This window comes from Buceros rhinoceros, unplaced genomic scaffold (assembly GCF_000710305.1).
Source record: "Buceros rhinoceros silvestris isolate BGI_N320 unplaced genomic scaffold, ASM71030v1 scaffold1413, whole genome shotgun sequence".
Taxonomy (NCBI): domain Eukaryota; kingdom Metazoa; phylum Chordata; class Aves; order Bucerotiformes; family Bucerotidae; genus Buceros; species Buceros rhinoceros.
Window position 1 is genome coordinate 136472 of NW_010404079.1, and position 16822 is coordinate 153293.

At 39.1% G+C, this 16822-nt stretch overlaps 1 protein-coding gene across 1 annotated transcript in view; it reads right to left on the reverse strand.

The window, feature by feature from the left end:
- Positions 1-16822, reverse strand: part of LOC104490880 (receptor-type tyrosine-protein phosphatase N2-like) — a gene marked incomplete at its 5' end in the record, with an annotated part of 103007 nt that overhangs the window by 76382 nt on the left and 9803 nt on the right. The window contains one exon of the mRNA XM_010133230.1: positions 5588-5782. Within this exon, the coding sequence (XP_010131532.1) occupies positions 5588-5782 (195 nt within the window). The remainder of the gene's footprint in view (positions 1-5587; positions 5783-16822) is intronic.

Here is a 16822-nt window from a genome sequence, read left to right on the forward strand (position 1 = left end):
GGGAGTTTATGCTTTTTGCCACTGAGGAAGGATTTTTATTTTCATTTTGTCATTTGGAAGTTTTTTTCAAAACAGAGTATTTCTATTCTTAAAATTCATAAAAAAGATAAAGCGAAATTTATAGCGGCAGAAGGAAATGTTGGAAAAAGGAAAAAAATTTAAAACCCACTAAATAATCAAACACACTATAACTGTGACAAATACCGTGTTTTCTGTACCTTGCAGTCCTCACCTTTGTCCCTGCTAGCATTAATCACTTGTGCGACATGTGTCCCCAGGCAGTGCACTGCATGCACCTACTGTGCATCACGCTCCTTTGCTCAGGAAATGTTTTGTGTGTATATGGATTAAGCTCAAGGTGGAAAGTACAACTGCATCTAGCACAGTGCTATCAGTCCTCACATGCTGGAGTTCCTCTATTTATTTAGAAAAGTGTATTTAGTTGCCTTTTGCTCATGCTTTTATTGCAGGTTTAAGAATAAAATCAGGGGAGTTCAGCAAAATGTGGTGCAAGATTTAACAAATACTGTTTTCTTGTTGGAAAGCGTCTTCTGTCACACAATCCCTCACTCTTCCACATTAAATTAAATGAAAATCTACAGCAGCGACCCCACAGAGTTCATTTCAAATGGAGTTTATTTTAAAAAATGAGAGCGAGGAAGAATTGCTTAGAAACCATGAAAAGTTACTATGGAGAGTCTACAGGATACAAATGTTATCAGAAAACTTGGGTTCAGCCTTGGAAACTATTCCCTGCTTGTTACTCTTCTCCATCCCACAACAAACCTGCCACTGATTCAGTGTTAAAACTAAACTGGATGCAAAATTAAACATCTTGGGTTTGACTGATTTCCCAGCAGCAGGTCTCCATCCCATGTCGCCCAGTTCAGACTGTGTCACCTTCTGGGATGCAAGCTGTCCCAGAATGTTCTTTAGACACAAAGTTCTCATGAGGCAATCCTTCACTTCCCTATGGGGAAAGTCCTTCTCGTTTTGCAGGCATACTGGCAAAGACAAGGGGATCAAGTGGACTTACACCTCCCCTAGATGTCAGTCTCTAGTTCATTTGCTCCCACTGCCTTGTTCAGTCCAGTTATGAAATTTTCTTCTCCTTATAAAAAGTAGAGTACACACAAACTATCTCAGACTATTATTGTTTTGAGTGCATACAGCAGTTTCACATCCTCAGGGAGAAGAGATCTCAGACTTATGGCTTAAACATGTACTGAAAAGCAGCTTTTGTAAATTCACACTTTCTGAAATTCTAATTTATGTATAATGCTCCAAACTTTACATCTGTCTTTACAAGGAAAATACTCAAAACACAGAAAATCACTTCTGCAATTTCTCTCTCGTATACAGCATCCAGGTAACAACCTCAGAATGTTAGCACCAAAAGCATACACTCCCTTCGTGCAGTACCCTTCTTCATTTAAAAAATCATAAAAGCTTATAATTACTTTAACCAAACAAGCATGACAATATATAAGGCAGAGGTGGGATCCAAAATGCCTAACTTACAGGCTGAACTTGAGCTTCAGCATGAACAAAAGAGACTCCATCTAAGCTGCAGGTGTCAGTGGGATGTTGCAGGTACAACAGGCGGCCCCAAGAGAAACCCACTCTCTGCCTATTTCTGTGGAGAGCTGCACAGCCTCCCACCCACTTCACCAACCAAAAGGGGAATTTATGGACTCAGGTCAACAACACCACTTCATTAAGCATCTAAAATGTAGGTGTAAGTTAGGAGTTAGGGAGACTATATCTCTCCTGGACACTTTCAGACCCCTCTGGTTTTGTTGCTGGACTACAATGGGAAGCCTTGCAGTCTGATAGGACTTCTCTCAGCACTTGAAATACAGATGTACACATGTGAGTAAAGTGGATGGAAATCTAATTCTAAGTTCCTAATCTTTCCCTTGTCGTGACCTTCTGAAAAACAATTGCTTTCATGCAAAACTAACTGTGACCGAACGAGGGCACTTTGTGGTTGTTCACGCTGAAACCAGCCAGTCGGTGCCACAAACGCGACTGCATAAAACATGCTTCTCTAATTATACTTTCCGAAGTGCTTGGATCTTTTAGAAAGACAGAATCAAAAAGTGCCATATGGGCCATCCTCCTGCTATAAATGTGAGGAAAAAGAACGTGAAAAGCAAAAAAAAAAAAAAGCTCTGAATGTTGTTATCGCTGTCCTTCTGGGCCTCCTGAGTCCTCCCTGCTTCCTCTTGCCAACAGCACAAACTACCTCAAGCTACTGTCAGCAGTGTGGACACATTGCCTCTGCCGTACAAGAAAGTGGCAGAAATGCAGGATTTTTCTCTTTGAAAGACAAAGTGAGGATGCTGCCCTACAGCCACACGGGTCTGGAAGATTCCTGGTTTCCCCAGACCTCGGGAACTATAAATGACAGGCTAACCACAGGTAGCCAGTCCTCCAAGGAAACAGTACCTGCGGCCAACCGCACGCTCCAATAAAAACCACAAAACTGGCTTGGGTATCACTTCAGGTATGACCTGCTAGCACTTTCCAACAAATTAAACAGATTTACAGAAATATTTCTGACCAACGCTGCCTCTGAGCAAGATTACATGAAGTCACTCAGTAGTCCCAGACACACTTCTTCTAAGCTACTTTCATTAAAGATTTAAAAACGAGATTTTAAAAATAAAGTATTTCTGGCTGCCACGTTACACAGTAATCCGTTGTTTTATTTCCTCAGGGGCGATCCTGGCACCTACGAACAATACAGACTGAGGAGCCCTACGTCAGCTAACTGGTACTTTGCTGCACACTGGGGAACTGAAATAAATGTTTACAGACCTGTAAGTGCATTTACCCTGCAAAGCAGATGGTGGTTGCTATTTTTACTAGGCCCCTTGCTAATATTTCTCGTTGCTTTTTTGGGCACTGAGATATTATTCACGGAAAATATCTACAAAATTTAAAAGATAAGAGGATGTGGCAGCAGGAAACGGGAGGAGACAGAAAACTTCTTTTATCAAACGGTATAAAAGTTGCAAAGTGGCTCCTTGCTCACTTCCACCTGTAGCTGCAGGGCAAGTGGAGGAAAAGCTCTCCTCTGGTCAGTCTGTTCTATTGCGGAATTCCAACAAGCCACCGCATCTCCAGAGGGAGAGAAATTCAGGCAAACAAGGTATTACAGAAATGTGCATTTATTGTTGATCAACATATAAACTGGGTGAGCTCTCTGGTTTCAGTGTGACCCACGGTGACACAAAACACAAGCGTTATCTGATCAGGTACAATCATCTGCCTCAGTGCTGCAGCTGAGCGATGCTCATCTTCCCATGTAACCCTAACCTAACTTTGCCTTCAGCACATCTTGAATTTATGGTTTAACTACTTCCCTTAAGTAAACGCCCCACTGCCTGCCTGACCCTCCTATTAGGCTTGCCCTGATATCCAGGCTAAATGCATCCTTTTGATTCTAACCTGTATTTTCCTCCTAACTGTATCATCTGCATCCATTAAGAACAATATTTTCCCCATCCTGTATTTCAAAGCACGTAGGCAGACTCCCCTGAATCACTGATATTTGTTTGTTCACTTTAGACCAAACAAATTAACTGTTTTTACTCTCTCTGTGTGGTTTGTACTCTCAAGACACTACAGCATTTCTTTTCACCTTCTTTGAACCCTTCCCATCTAAGACGTAACATATGCTGTTAGATAGCTAACACATGAATGAGTTCATCCAGGGTTAAACAGGACTGACTGAATTATGGACACTGAATACCGTAACAGTGATCTTGATAAATCTGACCAGTTTTTCCAGTTTATTTATTGTCATATGAAGAAAGTTCTTTATGCAATTTTGCAGAAATTCCCAGAGCCAGAATAAGTTGTTCTCATACGCAACTTTCTCTCCTTTAAGCTTGATTTTGTGATTTTTTTCTTTTTCCCAATAATATAACTGAAACCAATTTTGCTTAATTTAAAGTAGTTGAAAGTGTTTGCAAATGTTAAATGCATATTTCCTATTTCTTTTTATAGGAAAATTTGCTCTTATTTCCATACAAATATATTGCCTTAGAACCTTACGACTGGAATTTGCACTTATTCTGAGGTTGGAGACGTTTTCCCTCAAGCATTTTAGTTAACTATGAAAGGAAATCAAGTGAATTTTAATTCTGGTTAGACAAAGTGGGACAGTAAAATCTTTATTTTCTGTCATGGGAGCAACCCTTCCAAATCGCACTTGTATACCAGATTTTAACATAGTACTTAATTAACTCCTTTTTAGGGAGCAACCCACAGGGCCAGGGGAATAAGTATTTACTCAGGACGGCATACTCTGATGAAGCATCAATTTTACAACCCTGCCCTGCTTTTGCTCAGTGTTATAGCTGACCTGATCAAGGTTGAAGGAGGTCAGTAACTTGGCTGAGGTCACATTAGGCTTTTGGGATTTGCCTGCCTTTCTCCATTCCTTTCTCCGTTCTGCAGGTGGCTTATAAGAACTTGAAAAATACCTCAGAAGATAGCACTTTCAAATATAAGTCCAGAAAAAGAGAGAAAGAAGTTGAAAAATTATGACCTAAAATTCTGGCATGGTGGCGAGTTTTCTTCTGACAGACCCCAGTGGTGAGTCTTCCTGGTGGTGCACAGGGAATAATTCAACAGGGAACTTTCCAAAAGCATGGCAACATTTCCAGTTAGAAAGGGTGCTTACGTTAGACCAGTCATACCAATAAATAGCAGAAATCATATATTGCAAGCAACACCTGACTCATCATCTTCACTATCACCTAACTTCTCAGCTAATTTGAATGTGCTCCACATGGATAGCAAATATTTAAAGGAGGAGGAAAACTAGGCACAAAAAAATTGGGGATTACTCTATAGCTCTCCCAGCAGGACACTAACAGAGAGAGACAGAAACAAGCTGCAGCCTATCCAAACCACCGGATTCTGATTCTTACACAGACACAGATCTTCATGTGCCCACCCTCCACACTGATACTGTTTGAAAGTCGTGTTTGAAAGTAACCCAAGTTTTCCAATGCAGACTCCATCAATAAAATATATTTGGATCATTTCAAACATAAAAGAGATCCAGCCTGAAAGAAATTCAGCCAAGGACAGCAACGTCCAGACAAAGCTCAAAACTCAGATTCCTTTTCTAAGGGTATGGAGAACAAATTGCTCCATATCACTAATGTTCTGTTGCCTTCTCAGCTCAGATACCTCCACTGAAGGTACATGAGAAAAAGGAGCAAGCCGATCAGAAATTTAGCAGTTTTCTTCAGTTGTCCAAGCTGAGATAAACCTACGCCAACAGGACAAAAGGAAAACACAGGGCTTATCTCTTTGAAAGCAAGCACACAAACAATTTCTATGTCCAAGATAAAAGAATGTTCCCCAGAGACAGAAAAAAGGGATATAACGACAAACAAATAGAAATAAAAATCCTTTTAGTTTTAATTGTACAAAGCTAAGAATAACAAAAAAGCTGTGGAAAGACAGCTTCCCTTTCTTTAGAAGTTATCTCTTTCCAAAAGCTGAGCAAGTACCTTAAATTCTGACAAAATTTCTCGTGCCGTGAAGACCAAAAACGCCTTACCAAGATCATGTGACCAGTGGAGATATCCATGTTGGACTGGACCGGCTCCTCACACCAGGATGACGTGCTGCTCCGGGCCGACGGGCTGGGAATAGGCCCATCGCTAAATTGTGAAGAAATGCTGTTTATTCGAGAAGCATGCAGGGGCTCCGGGCGATCAGATGTTCTCACTGCCATGCGCTGACGGCATAGCTCCTAGAGAGAGAAAGAGGAAGAAACAACCTACAGTTAAGAGTAATTACAGGATACAGCCTACTAAAGACACATGATTTACAATACGTTTCCAGGGCTGGAAGCGCTGGCTCCCTCACTGCAGTGATTTTTGGGAGGCTGTCTGTTCTGTTAAGCACATCTACAAAGGAATACTCAATGAAATTACTATTCAATAGCTACTCTAACCTTTCAAAAGTGTAATTACGACTGCATGCACATCTCCTTTTAGATAACGAAAAATAATATTTTGGAGCTTGACTTCTCTCACAGATAGCCATTTTTCCCCCTAATATTGCCTTGCGTTTTGTGAAGCCACTTTTGAGCTGTGCAACCTCCTGAAGTTAATGGGGTTGCACGGGAGTAATTGAGAGCGCTGCTTGGCCCTGGATATGCAAACTCAGCAAGCTCAAGGCAACTGAATTGATGTGCTCTCCAGTATAAATCCTACTTGATAGATGCCTCATTTCTCTTCATTAAAATAGCAAACTCACACAACTTCCTCCCTGATATGGGGCAGAGAGGATGAAGGATGACATTAACGAAGAATAAAAGCAGAAATCTGTCATTGTATTGTTTAAGCAGCTTTGGTGAAGAAAGAAAATTCAAGTTATCACGTACGCTAATGCAAGCCATGTTATAACAACGAAATAGATTGCTCTGGGAATATGTATTTTCAGTTGCTCCCATGCACAGCATTTATGCAAAAATACAGAATCCTGGTTAAAGAACAGAAAATCTTGCTGGTAAAACCAATTCTTTGTAGTATAAAATTCTAACTCTAATGGGATAACAGAACTGTGGTTCTGTTTATTATGACAATGATGTTACCATCATTGTTATAATTCTTTTACAATCAGTTATGCGCAGTGAAAGTATTACAAAATTATAATTTTTAAACCTATGTCTACTGTCCATGAAAGACACTCGGCTGCCTGTGGCACACAGCGACACTGGCTAGTCCATAGTATCTGGACATACTGCACAGCCAATGTGGCTACACATTTGTCTCAGATTACTCGCTCTGAACAGATGAGTACTAAGAGCACAGTCTCTTGCCTCAGGCTAACAAAATAATACAGTCTGAAGAATGCATGCTGTTGAAATGCCATGGCTTCTGCTTTCTTATTCAGTGATAATATAGCTGCAGCCCAAGTGCCATCAGTAGGATGATCTGAAAAACCTCCATGTATCAAGTGCAATAAAATGCACTTTTCAGACAGGAGTTAGAAATATAACTTTAAGACTATGGTGGGTATTTTTTAACCTTGCAAACTTTAGGAGGGATACTGAAGTGGGATACTAATCCATGCAGTAGTAAGCATTCAAACAAATCCGCTGAAACTATTCTTTGACTCTCTTCTTGCCACCACATGGCGATGATTAAAGACCCTTCCAAACATTTTCTTCCACTTGTATGACTTGCCATTAGAGAAACTTACGTGGAATTTTACTATGTTACGGTGTGTAATACATTCTGTGCATATATATATATCTACATGCATGTACAAATTAAGATACACTGAGACAAAATTCATATTACATATAAACAGGATATATTTTATTGTCTATTATAAAAATACAGTCAACAGAAGATTTGGAAGCACAGATTACTCCTTGTATGTTGTTGAAATAATTGCATAGACTGGACCAAGTGGAACTGCTACCTGACCCCATCACTGCGTTTTGTATATTTATTAATTTTGTCCATGCTATGTAAGAATTTTTCAAATTTTTACAAAAAGTAGGGGTTTTTCCACACTTGACTAGAATGTTTTCTGTCACTTGGTAACTTTGTTATTTTCTACTGACCTTAACAGGAAAAACATTAGGAAAAAAATTAAAAATACTTTGAAATTGAATCACCTATATTAGTGTTAGATGGACCAATTAAGTATCAGTATTTAAAAAAATGGCTTTTTCATAAAGCAAAAATGTTGTTGTATTTAACTTTTTAAAATATAGGGAGGAAGGACAAAGCTTCTCATTTTCTCTGAAAAGAGAAAAGATAGAAATAGTCCAAAATGGCTATTACTAACCTTGGAATGACCTTGCAGTAGTGTAAGTCCAAATACCTGCTTCTAGCACACTTTGGGAAAAGTATAACAGTGCAGAAACTTTTTAGAACGAAAAATAAATCTACAGAAAACCAAAAAGCTGGTCAGATGTTTAGACATCAGCCATTCTCAAAGGGAATGGTTTACTGGATGAGGTAATAGCATAATAAGTAAAGGTATAAAAATATGTAGTCTATCACATCACTACTAAAAGGATGTGTCTCCTGGCTAGCATGCCATGTGGTGTAGATACAAATTTATTATATTCTAAAAGACATCCTGCCACTTGACTCACCCCAACTCCGAGCTAACAATAGCATTTGTACTCAAACAGGATCTTTAAGTTGATCTGTTCCTGCTGCTCATATCCTGCCTCAGGTCATAATCCTCTGCTTTTACAAGTGGTTGCTGTGGAAAGGATTATAGACCTCTGCTAACTAAAAAGAATCAGATCAAGTGGACTCTAAGAAATTAATACACCATTTCTACACAAACGATAATGAAAAAAGAAACAACACTATCACCAACTGGTTCTACAGTAGATTAACCTCCAACTAAAAAGAATGTTTTGGACATAAAGTATTTAATAAGTTCCTAAGAGATGTTGTTTTAAAACTAAGTTTAACATATTCATGGTCCTCCTGAAAGAAAGTGAAGTTGAGAAACACAACAAATATAAGTAAGTTAAAAAAAAAAAAAAGTAGCCTGATCTCAAATTTTAACATATTTCTTTCCTGACACATATAGAACCAAAACAATTATTCCCATAACTACTGTAACTGTAAAATGCTTTAAACAAAGCAACCATGTCACTGCACATGCCATAAAAAATGTTTAATGTAAACTGGAAGGTCAAATCATAGTTGCAGCAAAAACACCACTGAATTTCTTGACTGTTTTCTTGTTTTAGTCTCCAAGAAAATGGGTTTTCCCTTGCCTGCACACACAAGTTTTTTGTTGAAATTTCTTTCCAGATTGGCCTAATGGCCCTTGACAGCCCTTCCTTCCATTACTCCCAGCCCAGGCTGAGGAACCTGCCCTATCCTTGCTGAAGGACATGGTTTAGTGGTGACTTGGTTGTGCTAAGTTAACAGCTGGACTTGATGATCTCGAAGGTCTCTTCCAACTAAAATGATTCTCTGATTCTATGATCTCCATGTGCATGTCAGTAGCCTCAGGACACCTACAGCTTCTGCTTCTTCAAAGCCATCTCTCTGTTAGCCCAACCATTTCAACCACTGGTTGGTTTTTTCAGCCTAGTGCTGCATGGATAACACAGTTACTACCATCACATACAAAAGCTTTGATATATGGCTTTTGTATGGGATGGACTTCTTTTGTATGGGAAGAACCCAGATGGGTTCTTCCAGGACATATGGGCTAGATAGGTTCAGCTCAGAGCAAGGAAATGTCTAAATGTGGGATCTGGGTTAGTTTCATGCTTGAGATGGTCAGCAATGCCGCAATTACTATGAAAGACATCAGGAATAGCGGGGTCTCAGCGCGTGGGGTGTTTCACACCAGCTGTGCTCGGGGCAACATCATCCTTGAGCACTTACTGACGTGGCACCACTTCACAAGCACACAAAGCTCTAGATGGTTAAGTGCCTCATTAATGTGCTATCTGTTACTTGTACACTACTCTGCATACTCAGGTATGCTCTTCCCTGCTCTCCAAAATTTCTACTCTTATAAGCATTTAGCCAATCAGTCATCTACGAAACCACAATTAGAATTAAAACTTGACTAAAATGTCAAGGCTGCAAACTGCGAGAATGACACAAGCTGTATTTCTGTATCGTCTCAGTATGAACACCATTAAAAATATTTTCTAAGAATGGATTCAATTTACTGCTGTAGTTCTATATTTAGCCGAGTGGCTGAGGCTATTTCTGCAGTACCGCGACTCAGTAATGTCTAGCCGTTGTTTGTGTATAGTTCGACTGTCATTCTTCATTTAAAAACATCATTTACACCTAAAAAAGCAATCATAATGCATACAGTGAAATATGAAGAAATGATCCTCCTGACCCTTCAGGCTATGATCTAATGGATGGGTTGGACATAAACATTTATTTAAAAGGTAATTTGAAGTTTATGACATTATTTCCCATCACATGGGAATTGCTATCATACTGAGGCACTTACTCTGTTTTTTATTTCCCAACATTTATTATCAAACTTATGTGGTGGTCACATGCAGTATATAATGGAAAAGTAATATTGCTGTGTGACAAAAACTGCCATACCCAAGATAATATCCTGTAAATAATGTGCAGTTAAATGAGTTCAAAGTACAGCACAATGATCATCTGTAGAGAGCTTTTTATTTGAGACATAATTGATAACCTTAAACAAAACATAAACAGTATTCTCAGAAAAGCCCTGGACCTTTTCCAACGAGGTTTTAAAGTGTTCCTCATACTCGGTTGTCCTCACAAAGACAGGGAAAAGCAAGAAACAACAATTATATCCTTAGGTACAACAAATGGCTTTTCAAATTCATACAGTCCACTTGTGAATGAACCACACTGTGGCATAAATGTAGTTTATCAACATTTAAAGAAGGGCATTAAGAGACTTGTTGCGCCTAACGGACAACAACCCACATGGACAGAGAGCCAGCCTCACCACTATGTTTTGTTAATGGGTGTCTGAGCTTGAAGCGACAAACAGAAGGTCCTTTCAACCAAGGAGGTCTGTTCAAAAAATGAACCCCACAGATTCCTGTCCAGGTCTGGTTTAGAAATGCAACCTGCTCACGACCAGAAGTGTTACGCCACCTCTTCCAAATATCCCCAGCCAGTGACAGCAGTGGCATTTGCTGCCGCTTGGCTTTGTGATGCGCGGAGCCATTGGTGTCACAGAAGGTCAAGACAGCAAATGATAATTTGGAGAAATTTTTATCTTCCATCAAGTTCAACTGATTCAGTAGGTATCAGGAAAATCCATTAAGACCACAGAGTTTATTAAAATGTTTGGTTTTGGAGAGAAATCTATGTATAACCCTGGTAACGGTATAGGCAACCATGGAACTAAAATCAGCTGGAACTGAGGCTTGAATGGTCAATATTGAATCTTTTCCCTTGTTTTATTTTAAAAAATGCATTTGAAAACCTCAGGGTGGCATGTTACCGGCAGGAGACCTGACCTGAGCATCCTGGTTAAGAGGTGGCCAATGTGCACCTTGGCTTTCCTCTCACTGCTCTTAAAGATGATCCGCTTCACCTCAAAGCTGCCTCCAGTGAGGATGTAGCTGTTTATTAAATATATATCTATCTACTTAATTCGAATGCACTATGCAATATCTTCAGGTAGTCCAAGTCCAGCCACTGACCACAGCACGTGAATCATTCTCATCCAGCTGGTACCAGGCATGTTACAAATGAAATTGTTCGGTCCAAAGTAAATGAAAATAGTTTCATATCTAAAATATTGGTCTTCTTCCCCGGTCACACTCACCTCAGATCTGTTGAACAGATCTGAGGGAATAGACTGGGATCTGAGAGAAATGCCAACTTTCCAGTTTATTTAGAAAAAGAAATAAAATTTCATAACTATATATTAATGGAAATAAACTATTTTTGTAATTGATCCCCAAATGTACATAATTAAAAAAAAAAAAGTCCAGGAAATGGCCTAACATTGCCATGCTTTTAAAAATCTTTTGCTTAACAAATTCAAATGGAAATCACCTGAGCTAATGCAGAAACAAGTGCAGCACAATTATTTTCAGAATTAACAAACTCCAAGAGATAATAACCCTTTCCATGGTATAATTGTTAAAAAAATGCAGAGACATTAGACAAAGAACGTACTGTTTGTTAAAAGTGATAGCTGTCTGTACACCAAGCCCTTTCAGCCTGACCTGTCTAATATTCTGTCTGAAACAAATCTGCTTAAGCAGGCATGATCACAATAACACTGTGTTCATTTTACATGTGAAACAAATTGTTTTGCAGAAATTCAAAATTTAAAATGCTATTGATTTGAAAGGATTCAGGCCTTACTTTATAACAAAATACACAATGAAAACTAAGGATATATGTAACCTTTTATGTGCTAGGTATGAAAGAATAAGATCTTTATAAATGCTTTTCTTCTCAGCTTTAATACATTTAATTAAATAGCAGCCTCACTTTCCTTTAAATTAAGGCGGCATGACTCACGGGATGAGCTGAGGTCTGCCCGTACAGCATGGATTTAACTGCTCTGCTATGGATGTAGTCATAGCACAGAGAGATTTAAAAAATGAAAAAATCAGGTAAGCTCATTTTTTCTTAAACAAATGAATCTAGGACTACAAACATCATTATTCTGTAATAAATTTGCTTAGTGTTACTACAGGGTGAAGCTAAAGTCATTTGGCTGCCTTTGTTTTGCTTTTGCATACTTAATACGCTTGCAGGTGTTATAAATTTAACTTTAACTTATTTACTGTGTTTGTAGCTTTGGGGATAATTACAGCTTTATTACCATTTATTTGTGAGTTATTGAAACATACTTTCAAGCTTTAGTTTCGTTTTAACATACTTTTTGGCCAGGAGTAAAAGAGCTGCTTACATATGTGCAATATTTATACCAATATTTTCTATCCTTGCCAGAAAAGGCAACTACTGATACCAGTGCGCTTTCAGAAAAGGAACAAAGGGATATATTGGAAAAATGTTTGAGAGTAATATTTTGAGAATCACGGCATCAAATGTATCGTTACACATACGTACTCCGTACAATTCGTATTTATCTAGACTTGCATGTGATAGGTCTTGGGAGGAAAAAAAAAATGTATTTACTTGGTAGTCAATACATTATCAGTCTGTTCAGTCCTTTTCACTACCTGCCCTCCTGTACTGCACCAGCCTCTGTGTATCGCGATATAACTCTGAGTCTTGGTGTAGGCGGTTTGCTTTGTTTGGTTTTTAAATGACCTCAAAGGCAGGGCTGCTGTTTCTTTACAAAAGCACTGCAGTTAAACACAGGCTTAAGACTCATTTTCCTAACGAAACCCCAATTTTGATTATGGTCTGTGAAATTAAAATTTCAATTATTTTAGCATTGTGTTTCTGGTGGCGACTCATGTAATTACGACTCCTCTTTCTTCGTGTACACAAAGAAAGCAGAGGCCATGCAGGAGGGGAAAAGCAAAGAAAACATGGCTATCTTTATACGGAAAGTGATTATTCCTTTTATTCCCTCTCTTTAAATTCAAGCATTTGCACAGTCTTACCCTAGCAAATCAAACAAAAAGCCATCACAGTCTTGTACCCATCTCCAGAAGTCCAGAAGACATGAAAACTTCTGGCTTGCACAGAACTGAAGACACTGACTATGCAAATACAGCTTAAGGAAATATTTTTACTTTAATTCTTTCAGTAACCTCTCATCAATGAGTTAGACATCTGAACAGCCCAGAACATCCTGAAGGAGGGAGAGGTCTTTCACTTTATGAAACAAATGCCTGACTTAACATGACTGCAGTACACTGGACTTCACAGACAGAAGATGCATGAAGAAAGTTCATGCTTCTTTAAATTCATTTGAGCTAGTTATTTCCCCTGCCTAATGACATCATGGCAGTTTCTCTCAGGATTTAAAGAGACTACCTGGATGACTCCAGGAAAACTAGGGACTATAGGAATGATCTGCAAACCATAGACATGAAATCCCCCAAGATCTACCGGTGTAAGAACAGCCAGATTTTTCGAAGAGTGTCCCTGACAGTGTCTGAGCATTACTGGTCTTCCAATTCAGACAAATGAAATTCTGGAAGCAGCAAGATATGACTGACCTACCTGTCACTAGAAAGAAGAAAAAAAAAAAAAGGATTTTTTTTTTTTGGGTGGTTTCAACCATTGCTTGTTTCTAAACTGCATTTCCCACATTTTAGCTGTGGTTGCACTTAGTGTTTTATGAGTATATGGTAACTATTAAACTGGAAAATGAAAGATTTCTTAAGGAGAAACTAGACAGAGAAAAATAATGGGTAAAACAAACTTCAACTTCTCCGTATTTTATTCATCCTAACTAACTCAAATACATGCTCATGAAAGCACAGTAGCTTCTTAGATGAATTTGCACACTAAATTCACTGGTAGCACAACGAGAGCCGTACAGCACAGTATGGGTTAGAAATAAAACATAGTAACGATTGAATTAATCATGCAGAGCCATGTGCAAATTCATCACATATTTTGACTTTGTCTAACCCACCCAAAGCCCAACCAGCTTCCAGCAGATGCCAGCCCTCTAAAAGATAACTGCCACAAATTATTTCCTATTCTGCTCCCAGCGTTTATAGTTGCCTGGGGCCCAAGGCAGGCAAAAAATGCAGTCCCAAGCCAGCTGTAGCTTCTCAGGAAAGCTATACATTAAGGCTGTGAAGTCCACTATTTTATTGTCCTGCAGGACTAAAAATGGGAGATCGTTTCTGCTAGCAATAAGAATTCCCAGCTGCCAGCAGGACTCAGCATGCAATTCTAGTATGGAACAAAACAAACACAGCCACAAATTTATGTCTGAAAATGTTATTTTACCCCATTGCAAAGAGTATTATTGCTTCTCCTGAAGTCTGTGTAACTGCATTCATGGTAACAGAAGAACTAAAACCAGTCAGAAACAACAACAAAAAAAGATGTCCTAAAAACTTCTAAAAACCTCAAATACTCTTTTTTCATAGAAGGTGGCTATAAACATATGAGGTGATGCTGGGATAAGGAAGTATTTATCAAGGATGGCCATCAGCAACAATTTTTTTTTCATAACATCATCTATCATGACAGTTGAAACTGACAGTCATTACCCTCTCATGATTTGGAATCTAAAGGCATTGCTTTCTGCCCATTCCCCAGTGAAAATAAAAATCAAATCACTCTTTAATTCTACTAGGAAGAACAAATGCAAGGTTTGTGAACACGGAAACAGTGTTAAAAAAAAAAAGGGTCTATAAAGCACAAAGTTGTTGTTAGTAAATCAGAGCAGGTTACTACAAGCCAAAGTTTTGGTAATACAGAGAAACGCTACTAAACTATGGGGAAAATGTGAGTTCCATCATGTCTCTGAAAACAGACATTGTTTCTATCACACACCACAAAAGTCTTCAAGGATTAAAAATGTTGGCCAATATTTCTATACATTCACTTTATTACTGTTAAAGGAGATACCGGAAAAACTAAGAGGGGTTTTACACTCAGGTCAGAGATACAGGGAGACTTCGTATTTTGGAGAAAACAGCAACAACAGTAAAAACACACCTTTCCCTTGGGCTCTCCCCTGCCTCTCCATACAATCGAGCTCTCAAACAGACCACGGTCACGCCTTGGCACTGCCCACCCAGAGGAAAGCTGCAGACCTCCCCACCATCCTTGACCTGCCCTGTGGCACTGCTTCCGATAAATACCCTTCAGCAGCAAAACGTGCGTGTTTGCTTTCCAAGAAAAGGACTTCCTTGGGCAGTACTGAAGCTCCTGGGCTTCCCTTTGCCAACTCATGCAGGCACAGGGCACCTTGGACCTCTCCACCAGGCACCAGTCCGTCTGCAAGAAGCACCATGGGATCGACACAGGAGACCATATACAAGGTAGGCACATTCCTACAATGGTCACGTCTTAATTTTGGATTATTTTAAGACGTGGGGCATGAAGTTACAGACAGCTTCTAAAATAACATGTTATTTTTATTACCTTAGAATATTTCTTCTCACATGCTTCTTCAGTATTAGAGATTCCTGCTAACAGCTAGTGCATTGGCAATACTCTGAAGAGACAGTATTGCAAGCTGCGGTTGTATTATGCAGACAGCTTTCCCCCATTAGTCTTTCATTGTGTGATTTAATATAACTGAATGTTTTTGCCCTAGTGCTAGGCAGAAGACAGAATAAGAATTCCATGCCTTCTTCAGTTCATTTTATAAACCTTTTTTCTTTTCTAAGCTGCCACTTGTTACTGTTTTAGAAGAAATAATTTGTCTTTTCATTCTCTCTTCACACTAGTTTTCTATACCCTTAATCATTCTTGTCACCTTTTCCTCACTCCCTCCATTTTTGCAGCATTCCTTTGGTGATGGAGTGACCAGCACTCACAGAAGCATCAAGCATTGATTTATACTTAATTAAGTTCTAAAGCTCTCAAACAAGCAATCAAAATTATTAGTCAACAATGCCTGGAGAGCCGCTGGGTTGATCCAGACCTTCAAAAAGAAGCTGAAATTTGGAACAGCTTGCTAGGCAACCCTTCTGTATGTTTTAACTTTACACCCAGCGAGGTTAATTAGGAATTGCAGCTCTTTATTTCACTCTTGTGGGTGACGGGATATGGAATTTACATGCTCATCCTCCCATTTTACTGTACTTATTATTTCCCTAGAGCACAGAGATGTTGTATGACATAATTTCACTATATAACATGAATTTACATATGTAGATGGTTCCTGTTCCCAAAACTACATTCAGCTCCATCACGTTTCTCCTCCTATCTTACAGCCACTGGCGTATTTCGCTGTGATCCACTGCAGTAAAACCTCTTCCAGCAAATCCCACCGTTTCCTTCAACATGAGGCATTGTTCTTTCCCAGGAAGTCAGGATGGACTCCAGTTGAGAATTGGAAAAAGGTAAAATCCAGGTTTATTTTCCACACACTGTCAGAAAAGCAGCAGCATACTGAATTTTTCCTTTTCATCTTTCCCTTGTTTTTCTATTAATAGTGGGAAAGATCAATATTTCTCAAACAGGAGAATATTCTCCCTAACACATTTTTTGAAGATCAGGGGGATGTTCAGGGCTAGAACAGGGATCAAGAGGAATCAGCAGGACTAGAAAATAGGCAGGGTTGGTAGTTATGGCTCTACAGGAGCCTGCTTCAAATCATATACCTCGGCTGTTGTCACACAGCACAACCAAGGAAAAGCTTTCCCACCTACATGAAATGCCTGTATCTCCAAGTTAGGTAACATTTGATGAGGGGAAAGGGAGCG